This window comes from Arachis hypogaea, chromosome 13 (genome assembly GCF_003086295.3).
Source record: "Arachis hypogaea cultivar Tifrunner chromosome 13, arahy.Tifrunner.gnm2.J5K5, whole genome shotgun sequence".
NCBI lineage: Eukaryota > Viridiplantae > Streptophyta > Magnoliopsida > Fabales > Fabaceae > Arachis > Arachis hypogaea.
The window spans coordinates 142,448,187-142,461,487 of NC_092048.1; the positions used below are offsets into that span (position 1 = coordinate 142,448,187).

The 13,301-nt window shown below is 23.7% G+C and overlaps 1 protein-coding gene across 2 annotated transcripts; it reads right to left on the bottom strand.

The window, feature by feature from the left end:
• Positions 1-4,966: 4,966 nt before the first annotated feature.
• On the bottom strand, positions 4,967-6,908 carry LOC112792438 (F-box protein At5g49610). Of its 2 annotated transcripts, none has more exons than XM_025835681.3 (2): positions 6,786-6,908; positions 4,967-6,187 (listed from the first exon to the last, which is right to left on the bottom strand). In XM_025835681.3, exon 2 carries the CDS (start codon positions 6,158-6,160, stop codon positions 5,054-5,056), a length of 1,107 nt encoding a protein of 368 aa, XP_025691466.1. In that variant the 5' UTR covers positions 6,161-6,187; positions 6,786-6,908; the 3' UTR covers positions 4,967-5,053. The 2 variants fall into 2 exon arrangements, with proteins under 2 accessions (XP_025691466.1, XP_072069539.1); XM_072213438.1 differs by lacking the exon at positions 6,786-6,908 and adding an exon at positions 6,435-6,775.
• Between the last annotated feature and the right edge of the window lie 6,393 nt (positions 6,909-13,301).

The following is a 13,301-nucleotide window of genomic DNA, read 5'->3' on the forward strand; positions in this document are numbered from 1 at the left end:
ACATCCGTTGTTTGATTAATTTGAAATTTAGTTCTATATTTTACTGCTAAGTTTGATTATGCTTAAGTTCAGTGATTATTTCACTTCTTTGTTAAATAAATATTTAAATATTTTTTTAGCAAAATGCTTGTAGTGAATTATATTTATTTATTCTGAAATTTTTTTATTTTAACATTTTGCTATAAGATTTACAATAAATATAAATTAAATAATAAATATAAGATTTACAATAAATATAAATTAAATAATAAATATGATAATATAAAACAGTTTGATTATAAATGCATCCCGTGTTTGATTATGTTTAGATTCAGTTCTATATTTAACTGCTAAGTTTGATTATGCTTAAGTTCAGTGATTATTTCACTTCTTTGTTAAATAAATATTTAAATATTTTTTTAGCAAAATTCTTGTAGTGAATTATATTCATTTATTCTGAAATTTTTTTATTTTAACATTTTGCTATAAGATTTACAATAAATATAAATTAAATAATAAATATAAGATTTACAATAAATATAAATTAAATAATAAATATGATAATATAAAACAGTTTGATTATAAATGTATCCCGTGCTTGATTATTTTTAGATTCAGTTCTATATTTAACGCTAAGTTTGATTATGCTTAAGTTCAGTGATTATTTCATTTCTTTGTTAAATAAATATTTAAATATTTTTTTAGCAAAATGCTTGTAGTGAATTATATTCATTTATTCTGAAATTTTTTTATTTTAACATTTTGATATAAGATTTACAATAAATATAAATTAAATAATAAATATAAGATTTACAATAAATATTAATTAAATAATAAATATGATAATATAAAACAGTTTGATTATAAATGCATCCCGTGTTTGATTATTGTTAGATTCAGTTCTATATTTAACTGCTAAGTTTGATTATGCTTAAGTTCAGTGATTATTTCACTTCTTTGTTAAATAAATATTTAAATATTTTTTTAGCAAAATGCTTGTAGTGAATTATATTCATTTATTCTGAAATTTTTTTATTTTAACATTTTGCTATAAGATTTACAATAAATATAAATTAAATAATAAATATAAGATTTACAATAAATATAAATTAAATAATAAATATGATAATATAAAACAGTTTGATTATAAATTTATCCCGTGTTTGATTAATTTTAGATTCAGTTCTATATTTAACGCTAAGTTTGATTATGCTTAAGTTCAGTGATTATTTCACTTCTTTGTTAAATAAATATTTAAATATTTTTTTAGCAAAATGCTTGTAGTGAATTATATTCATTTATTCTGAAATTTTTTTATTTTAACATGTTGATATATTTTAACATTTTGCTATAAGATTTACAATAAATATAAATTAAATAATAAATATAAGATTTACAATAAATATAAATTAAATAATAAATATGATAATATAAAACAGTTTGATTATAAATTTATCCCGTGTTTGATTAATTTTAGATTCAGTTCTATATTTAACGCTAAGTTTGATTATGCTTAAGTTCAGTGATTATTTCACTTCTTTGTTAAATAAATATTTAAATATTTTTTTAGCAAAATGCTTGTAGTGAATTATATTCATTTATTCTGAAATTTTTTTATTTTAACATTTTGATATAAGATTTGCAATAAATATAAATTAAATAATAAATATAAGATTTACAATAAATATTAATTAAATAATAAATATGATAATATAAAATAGTTTGATTATAAATGCATCCCGTATTTGATTATTTTTAGATTCAGTTCTATATTTAACTGCTAAGTTTGATTATGCTTAAGTTCAGTGATTATTTCACTTCTTTGTTAAATAAATATTTAAATATTTTTTTAGCAAAATGCTTGTAGTGAATTATATTCATTTATTCTAAAAAAATTTTATTTTAACATTTTGCTATAAGATTTACAATAGATATAAATTAAACAATAAATATAAGATTTACAATAAATATTAATTAAATAATAAATATGATAATATAAAACAGTTTGGTTATAAATGCATCCTTTGTTTGATTATTTTTTGATTCAGTTCTATATTTAACGCTAAATTTGATTATGCTTAAGTTCAGTGATTATTTCACTTCTTTGATAAATAAATATTTAAATTTTTTTTAGCATAATGATTGTAGTGAATTATATTCATTTATTCTGAAATTTTTTTATTTTAACATTTTGATATAAGATTTACAATAAATATAAATTAAATAATAAATATGATAATATAAAACAGTTTGATTATAAATGCATTCCCTGTTTGATTATTTTTAGATTCAGTTCTATATTTAACTGCTAAGTTTGATTATGCTTAAGTTCTGTGATTATTTCACTTCTTTGTCAAATAAATATTTAAATATTTTTTTAGCAAAATGCTTGTAGTGAATTATATTTATTTATTCTGAAATTTTTTATTTTAATATTTTTATATAAAACTTTAAATAAATATAAATTAAATAATAAAAATAAAAATATAAAACAGTTTGATTATAAATAAATCTGTTGTTTGATTAATTTGAAATTTAGTTCTATATTTAACTGCTAACTTTGATTATGCTTAAGTTCAGTGATTATTTCACTTCTTTGTTAAATAAATATTTAAATTTTTTTTAGCAAAATGCTTGTAGTGAATTATATTCATTTATTCTGAAATTTTTTTATTTTAACATTTTGCTATAAGATTTACAATAAATATAAATTAAATAATAAATATAAGATTTACAATAAATATAAATTAAATAATAAATATGATAATATAAAACAGTTTGATTATAAATGTATCCCGTGTTTGATTATTTTTAGATTCAGTTCTATATTTAACTGCTATGTTTGATTATGCTTAAGTTCAGTGATTATTTCACTTCTTTGTTAAATAAATATTTAAATATTTTTTTAGCAAAAATGCTTGTAGTGAATTATATTCATTTATTCTGAAATTTTTTTATTTTAACATTTTTCTATAAGATTTACAATAAATATAAATTAAATAATAAATATGATAATATAAAACAGTTTGATTATAAATGCATCCCGTGTTTGATTATTTTTAGATTCAGTTCTATATTTAACGCTAAGTTTGATTATGCTTAAGTTCAGTGATTATTTCACTTCTTTGTTAAATAAATATTTAAATATTTTTTTAGCAAAATGCTTGTAGTGAATTATATTTATTTATTCTGAAATTTTTTATTATAACATTTTGCTATAAGATTTACAATAAATATAAATTAAATAATAAATATAAGATTTACAATAAATATAAATTAAATAATAAATATGATAATATAAAACAGTTTGATTATAAATGCATCACGTGTTTGATTATTTTTAGATTCAGTTCTATATTTAACTGCTATGTTTGATTATGCTTAAGTTCAGTGATTATTTCACTTCTTTGTTAAATAACTATTTAAATATTTTTTTAGCAAAATGCTTGTAGTGAATTATATTTCTTTATTCTGAAGTTTTTTTATTTTAATATTTTTATGTAAGACTTTAAATAAATATAAATTAAATAAAAAAATGAAAATATAAAACAGTTTGATTATAGATAAATCCGTTGTTTGATTAATTTGAAATTTAGTTCTATATTTTACTGCAAAGTTTGATTATGCTTAAGTTCAGTGATTATTTCACTTCTTTGTTAAATAAATATTTAAATATTTTTTTAGCAAAATGCTTGTAGTGAATTATATTTATTTATTCTGAAATTTTTTTATTTTAACATTTTGCTATAAGATTTACAATAAATATAAATTAAATAATAAATATAATATAGATCAAAAAAAACAGATAAAGATCGGCAAATAGATATACTATAGATGAATCAAAAAATAAAGATGACAGATATTGATCGAAAAAGCAGATATAGATAAGAAAAATAGATATAGATCGGCAAAACAGATATAGATCGACAAATAGATAAACCAGAGATGAATTGAAATTAGTGATGACAGATAATGATCGAAAAAATAGATATAGATCGGAAAAACAGATATAGATAGGCAAATAGATATACGAGAGATGAATTGAAAAATAGAGAGATGACAGATAATGATCGGAAAAACAGATATAGATTGGCCTTTTTCGGACCTTAATGATTTACTATATGACCTTTGTTTACAAAGGTGCAGGTAAGTTTGAAGCCATTGGAAGGAAATGGGGCCTATAGAAAGAATGGTGTTTATTTCGAGGTCCCACGGTGGGCGCCAAATGTTCTTGTATGGATACTTGAAGGGAGAGCTCGGTCCCTGGGAGTCGACGCCGAGTTGTTATCTTCGGTGCCGACCTTTGAGCTTTTGTGGAAGTCCGAGCTTTTCTCCAAGGAGATGTCCAATTGCGCAGAGCGTGAGTAAGGAACAAGGGAGGAGTGTACCTGCAAAGGCACTCCGAAGATTAAGTCAGTATTGAGAATTCAATGTCTCCTTTGAAGATAAAATATCATACCTTTATATGTAAGATAAAATAGGTCGGTTACGTTTCTATTGATCATCTGAATTGAAGAGCAATTAATAGGTTTTAACAAGTGATAATGTCTGATTGTAACGTAAAGTGCCGAGTTATAACGTAAAGTGACGAGTTATGGTGCATAACGTCGAGTTATTGTATATAATGCCGAATTATGACATCGGATTTGTAACGGTCGTATCAATAATTTTTTACAAAAAACTTTATATTTAATATATATATATCATGTATGTCTTCTTGTCTTAAAAAAATTGAAATTAGATTGTTTGTGTGTCTTATTTTATATTTCTTATTCGTCAATATCCATGCTTCGTAAATTTTACTTAATTAGTATGGGAATAATTGAATAATATTAAAAATAATAAATATGTAACTATAAATATTATATTATATATATATATAATTATTAATATTAATATTAAATTAAATTAAATAATTTTATTTTATTGTCATTTTGATATTATATTTAAATTAAATAACATTTTGTATTTATAACATACCAAAAGCTAATCCTTAAACAATAATACATTAACTAAAATTTGTTTGGTAACACCAAATAGAATCAAACTAGCAATGCAAAAGGAAAATAATTAACTAAAACCGGATGAGACTATTTGTGTGCAAGAAAATTGTATGACGAGCAACATCATCTATCTTTAACATTCTGCACTCTCCTTTGTTCACATTGTAAGCCACAACCACATTCCTAGCACCAACATACACACTTAGCACCAAAACTTCTAAATCCAACCAAGTTAGAGGAACACAAAAATTTCCCCTTAATAATGAAATTTCACTAGAAAACCTTATACTCTTGATCAAAATCCATTCATTTATATGCAAATCATTGAGCTTCCAAACCTTCATTTCCACATCCTTACCACAATTCATACAACAAATTTCCTTCCCCATCTGCACAAGTGTCCAATACTGGCCATGACATTCTCCAGGAACCTTTAAATGATAAGCAGTTTCATGACAGAGATCCATGGCGAAAACGGAAGGGTCCGTAATCCAAGACGAGTTAGTCCAGTAAACAACACCATTAACAGATAAAGATTGTACAAATGATAAATATGATGCAGGGTCACATTCTTTGGGTGCATTGTTACTGATTTTCCTCCAATGCATTTCCTTGCCTAATGTTAGAACATACCATTTATACATTCCAATTAATGAGTCTCTTCCAAGTCTAATAACTTTGATCTCGCCAGTGGATGAAACTCTTGCAATGTTGCTGCAATGGCTACTAATCATGCATGTTGATTTGAGACTTGGGAGTTTCAATATCTGCATTGTTACAGGGTTTGCAACATAAAAATCCATAACAGAACCTGATGATTTGTTGAACAATAACACACCATCTGAACTGCCACTTATCCTTCCATGAAATTTGGTACCTAAATCTGTTTCTTCAAGTTTCAAGTCCCTTGCATTAATGGATTGCACCTTGTTAGTGTCTTGGATGAGGAATTCACACTCAGAGAGATGAGTGAGTAGGTGTGAGTTGATGAAACATTGTGATTCTGATATTTCACCCCATTTTCTGCTAACATTGCTTGCAGAATTGTGCAGAAACTGCGCCGGCAGCCGCAGAAGAATGCCGGCCACTACGTCGTTGGGAAGAGAATCAAGAGATGATGAATCCTCTCCATTTTCAGAACAAGAAGAAACTATTGCTGAGATTCTACTTTGAGCCATGTCCTCTCAAACAAATATGCTTGAAGCCTTCAAAAATATTAACAATTAATAATGAATACACTTAATTATTAATTCTCACCCTGAAAATAAACTCAAGAATTAAGATATAGCATCAACTAGTTCAAGTTTTCTTGATTTTCTGGCAAGAGTTCTAACTATATATATGTGTGTGTGTGTGTGTGTGATTTGCTACAATGCACAGAACATACAACAAAAACCATGGCTACAAGTAACTCGGAGAATCCTTTTGACTTTCCTACTTTTGTTCCTTTACCTTCTTTACTCACTCTTAAAGCAGTGAGAATCTGACACAAGCTAAGAATGAGGGTACATGTTCAAAGTATGCTTCTAAATATAATCAAACGTTGAACATGTTAATGTATTTTCCTCCAAGTCAAGTAATAATAATTTCTTTGCCCTTCTAGCACGTTCCTAGTTGCATTGGAATATATATTGAGTATGAAATCAAGCGTATTACTATTGATGAATACAGAATATATTCTGCAGCCACCTAAAGTCAAATCATCAATTGAATCTAAAACATACTTTTATTTAATGATAAGCGAGATAATCAATATTACTGTTGTAATAATTATCTATTGAGAGTTCTTACACTTCTACTTACCAAATGCATATACAAATAGATGATGTATTACATATAAATAGTTACATTCTGCTATTGAGGCATAAATTTTTGGACAGTAACTAAAGCTCAGAATTAGGACCTGCTTAAGAATGTTAATTTTTGTTTTGGAAGCAATTCAAGATTTATAAAGAAAACAAATGCAATTAGAATGTTGCTTTGCTTCACATGTTGGTGCTTTAAGATGTACTTTAAGGAAAAAAGGAGGTTAGTGAGATTCTGATGAGGGCAAAATTTGGCAGCTATATATATTAAAAGGTAAAGAATTAGCATAATCATATAATACAAGAGCATCAAGCCTTCAATAACCTTGAACCTTCATCATCAAGTAATGATAGTGGGGGTGTAAAAGGCAACATCTAACAATTCACATTTCAGCAAAATATATATTAAAGAAATGCAGTTACATGCACTTAATGACTTAATTGGAAAGTGAAACGACTACAAAGATTTGTGTGCTCCACTTCTATACTTTTCCAATATTGTTATTACTTGTTAGTTATTAATTAGCACTGCCTTTTACGAAGTAACACGGAAATTTCTGAAAAATTAGGAAAAAATAAAAAATGAAAAACTAAGATTCTATACGTACGAAACTTAAAACAATACATGAAGAAAGAAAATGTTCCTAATTTATATAACAAAAGATGAGAGATGAAGGGTAAAGAGAAATACTTTAATTTTTAGAGTGTTGTTAAAAAAGAAAAAGAAGAGCCAAGTTGTATATATGAGCGAGGCATGTGATAGCCGAAAGTGATCACATGCATAAGTGGAATTATAAATTATTCTAATTGCATTAATTTTTATCCACATGCATAAGTGGAATTATATATTATTCGACATGGTAAAGAGAAATACTCTACTTTACCGGTTATTATTAGGTGTTTTGAAAATAAAATAAAAGAATTTATTTTTTAATTAATTTATATCACATATGTTAAAGTAATTTTGTTATAAAAATTTATCAATAATTTATTATTTAATTAATACATCAGTATAAAAATTATAATCTGCACCTAACGCTCTTAATAATTTTTTTTTCCCCTGAGAATAAAACGTATTGGTTAACAATCTAGTAACTAACTGTCATAACAAGCTAGCTGCTGACAATTGACTAATACTATTAAAGGTGTTGCTAATATATACCGTAAAAATACGTAATAAGACTATTATTAATAAAAAATAAATACATTAAAAATAATTTAATTTATAATCTTAATACTTGCTTTAGAGAACAAATTAAATTATCTAAATTAAACCCTACTTTAATTAGTTACGTTGATAATATACGTATTTATTTTGAGTTTTAATACATAGAGATGTAAAATTGCCATTTATGGGTGATTGGCTCTTCTCTTAATTTAAAAATTATAGGCATTTTCATATATCTCTCTTATTTTTTTAGACTAAAATATTATTTTGATCTCCAATATTTAGATCAAATTTTAATTTGGTCTTTAATATTTCAAACGCTTTATTATTTCTGTCATAAAAAAATTTAAATAGGATTAATATTGTGCTACGGTAAATTTGACACGAATAATTAATACACTAATGTGTGATGTAACTATTAACAACTTTATCAGTTAAGGCATATCTTTTTCTATGTGTTAAAAAATATAACCAAAAATTTATTATAACACTTATTCTTTTCGATCTCCTTCTTATACAAAATTTCAAATCTTACCAATCAATAATTATTATCAATGCTCTAGAATTAAAGAAAAAATTTATATTAGTGATCTTTAGTAAGTCAATTTTACTTACATATAGAAATTGAATGTTATTGACTCTTCAAAATGCTAATTATTCATTTAAATTTAACATATGGGACAATATACATTAAACCCTTTTGAACTTTTTAGAATTAAAATAAGATATTTAAAATTTTGTAAGAATAAAATAAGACGTTTGAAATACTAAAATTTAATTAAGATTTAATTCAAATATTATGGACCAAAATAATAGTTTATCTTTTTATTTTATTAATCTTCAATTTGCTAAATGAGTAAAATAAACAAGTTTAATTAATAACTGGTCATATATAATAAGTTACAAATATTCATTTAGACATAATACTGTTGGCTTTATTATTTTTCTAGGAGACAAGAAGCCCACAGGGCTAGAACAAACAAAGCCCAGAGCCCAAAATCCTGCAAAACTAAAGACAGGCCAAGTTTCACTAAATCGGGTCTTCTTGCAAGTTAAAGTAACAATAAATCTATACCTGAAAAACAGAAGCGAAAGAAATAACTCTTTGTCTCTTTCCATCTTGTTGATTCACAAATCACAACTCACAAGGTACAGACTATAGACTTTGATTGGATGGACATGATAAGGTTTAATATGCTGTACCTCCGTTTGAATTTTGGTAATAGTCAAGTAATGTTGATAAAATTTTTAAATATATGTGTGAGTGTGAAATGTGTGTAAGTTTGTGATGTTTAAAATTAAGGACTCCAATTCATCTAAAAAAAGAAAAAAAAAGACTATAAAGTGTGTTTAGAAAATTTAGAATAAAAATAATTTAGAATTATATTTTTTATTTTAGAACATAAAAAATATACAAATTTTAATTATTATTATTTTTTAGAATTTCAATTCTCATTTTCAAGCAAAGAATAAATCCAATTAAAATAGATTTGATTTATAAATCCAATCTCATAAAATTTATATTTAAAATTAAAATATTCAAATTATTCCGGTCATAATTTGATATTTTAAATATACTCATTTTTCTACCTCCTTTCTCCATTTTGGTTATTGTTATATAGCTTCCTTTTTTTATATGGTTATTCGTTTGAGGAATTGAATTATATACTGTCTCTGGCAGGTAATTAACTAATTATACATATTTTAATTCTGAGTCTAATGTTTTTCTTTGTTGGTGGTTTATTTTCTTCTTGATCTTCTGAAATTACAAATGTGTTGTAATTTATGATTATGATGTATGGAAATCACCTAGAGGAGTCAAGAGAAGATGTAATACTTGTGAAACTGTGGTTAATGTTCAGTACAAGGCATTGACTTTTAGGCTATATTTGGTTGAAAGGAAAAAAATAGAAAGGAAGGAAATAGAAAGAAAAGAAAGAAAAAAAAAAGAAATTGAGTAGATTTTTATTTTTTTGAGATGTATTTAGACAGAAAAAAAATAAGAAGAAAAAAAACATTATAAAAAGATAATTTTATTCTTATATTATAAAATATATTAAAAAAGTGAATGGATAGTATTAAAAGTAGAGAGATAAACATTAATTTTTTTTCATTTTCTTTTTAATATTGAAAAAAAAAATTGATGGGTCCATCTATTTTTTTTTCTAATTTTTCTTCTCAATCAAACAAAAAAAAATAATCATTTTTCTTTTATTTTTTTCTTTTTTTTCTTTCCTTCTATTTTCTTCTCAAACAAACATAGTGTTAATGTTTCAATGTTCAGTTTTTTGTAATTCACATCATTTGTTGTGTATATTGCATCTGATTTGTGTAGTCATGTGTATGTGCTTGGCTTTCTTTTTATATTATATTTCTTCTGAATATATATTCATTTCGATGCTTGTCAATGTCAGCTATGTTCATAACCATAGAGGGAGAGAAACATAAGAAAAACGAATATTTAAAAATTTACTCTCAACACTCACTTTTAATTCAATTTTTTTATTTCAAATTTAAAAATTAGTGTAAGAATTAAATTACAACTCAATTTTTTTAAAATTCAATTTAATTCCATCCAAACACAAAAGAGATTTTATAATTGAAATTTAATTTTTCAATAAGATCACATTTTTTATTTTAAATTTTTATTATTTTTTATATTAAAAAAAAAGAAATCAAAGAGGTCTTAAGTAGGAATACGGCTGGTAAAATATACCTTATTTACAGATACCAGATAGGGTAGCATATCCGACTTGCTGCGGATAGGATACCCTATCTGAAAGCGGTGCGAATTTATGTATGTAGCGAAAAAAGTGGGTGTTGAACACACAACCTCTCCCTTATAAAAATTTGTAATAATAATTAAGCTAGCGGTTTAATTTACTAATTTAGTACATTTGTTTTTTTTTTATAAAATTAGCCTAAAATAAAAATGAAATTTAGAAATAAATTTCAGATTAAAATATCACATATTACACCAAGTGAATTCAGAAATCTTAACATTGTTTTTAAAATTAGATTCACTCAGTTTTTTATTAATATATATAAAATTTGAAATAGTGGACTTTTATATTTGCTTAAAAAAATTTGATTTTCTGTAGATAAGGTTTAGAACCTTAAGATGCGGGGTAGAATTAGAATTAAGAAATTTTTAACCTGCGAATAGGGTAGGATAGAATTTTAAAAAAAATTTTAATCCGTGGGTAGGGTTAGGGTAGAGCCCAAATCCTACCCTACCCTACCCATTGCCAATCCTAAATAGGAATGACAAAAAAAATCCGAATCTACAGAAATTACCTACGACGGATAAAAAAATGGAGACCCATTAAATTTTAACGGGACATAGACCGTGAAATTATTTAAATATTCTTTATATATGATGTAAGTATATGTTTAATTTTTTTAATTTTATTCAGAGACAAAATAATAATGTGTATAATATTTAAATTTGTGCTAACTAATTATTTAAATTGGTATTATTGCAAAAAAAAAGTACTATCACCGAATTATAATCGTCGACCAAAATTTGTTATGTTGTTATGATAAAAAAATTTATTTTATTCTATTTTAGTTTGTATATTGAAAATTTAGTTGAATAACGTTAAATTGAATTTAGTAATATTAACTATATTTGAATTGGATTTAATTTAATACATTTAAATTAAATAGTATGAAATTTTATCATGGCTAAGGATTTTTTTTAAGTATAATATCCCCGGATACCCGCCTCTTCTGAAAAAAATAAATGAAAACCTATAACAAAAATGAAACAAAGACGGGAGATAATTTTTTAAATGGGGACGAGAACCAAAAAAAATCTCACCCCATAAATATTAATTGCCATTCTTAATAGTAAGGTTTTTATCATCTTTAAGCGGAGGAGACTTCGATAAAAATATTGAAAATATCTTTTTTTTTAAGACCTCTATATGTGACATAATATTATTAGATATTTTTATTAAATCGGTTAATAATTTATTTTTTAATAAATCAGAATAAAATTGGTTTATTATAGTAATAATAATAAATCCAATTGTCCTTACTATAATTATTAGACTCGATTTGATTCGATCGATTTACACAATCTAAACTAAATCATGTTTAAATTTTTTGATAAAAAGATAAATATATTTTTTATTTTTGTTTTAAAAAAAAATTATAATTCAATAAGTTATGTAAATTGGTCGGTTCGACCGGATTTGATAACAATTGGGTTTATTGTTATTATTATAAAAAAATCGATTTTATTTTAGTTTGTTAACAAATTAAAAAATAACCAATTCATTAATATGTCCAATAATAAGAGGAGTATTAGGGAGTCAGCAACTTTTGTGTTTTGTAATAATCAATTAGCTATGAATAGTATTTTTAATTGTGTAAAATTAAATCTAATGGTGTCGAATCATTCAATTTTTTTTATGATTAAATACTGATTAACTTTTTAAAAAATTGTTAGCCTAGAAGACTTCCCGTCAATAATATAATGCCATTTACAAAAAAATATTTTACGCATCTTTATGAAAGCATCTCCTTAACCCGAACTATTCTTTCTAGACCCAGGGACGGACCCAGGCATTAGAGGAGGGGCACTTGCCCCCACTAGGTTTTAGAAAAAAATATATATATAAAAATTAATATATTTGTTTTAATGTAATTTATTTTTGTTCCACAAAAAATTATAAAATTTTATTTTGAGATTCATGTTAAAAATAATTTTTTTATTAAATTTAACGTACAATAATCTAATAATATTTATTTTATTAAATTTGATTTAATATCAAAATTAAAAATAAGTAAATGAATTAAATCAATAAAAAAATTAATAAACAGTAATAATATAATTTTTTAAATTCAATCAACTCGTTAATTATCAAATTAAATCTTTGTTTTTTTAATATAAGTAAAATTATCAGTATTTTTTTGTCTTAAAAAATTAGTTGAGATAAAAAAAATAGTATTTATCTATTAGTTAATATCCTTTATTTTAAAATGATATAATATTTTTTAATTTTATCTTTTAAATAATCTTGCTTATAATAACTATTTTAGATTAAAAAGTATCTTATGTCATAAATATTATAAAAAATAAATTTTCTAATTCAATGAGAGGTCATTAATATTTGAAAATTATAATAAGTAGTAGAACAATTGTTTAACAGTATGAAAGTTAATTTTGATATATTAAAATATGTATCTTTTTTTATATAGTTATTTGATTATATTTATTTTTTAAATAATTATTTACATGATAAATATAAAAAATATATTTAAATTACAATACATAATTAAATAGATTTATAAATGTTTTAATCTAACAGTATATTAAAATTAAATTAAAAAATATAT

Bases quoted from the DNA above. Each gene is read 5' to 3' on its own strand.
- LOC112792438 (XM_025835681.3), bottom strand. From the start codon at position 6,160: ATGGCTCAAAGTAGAATCTCAGCAATAGTTTCTTCTTGTTCTGAAAAT.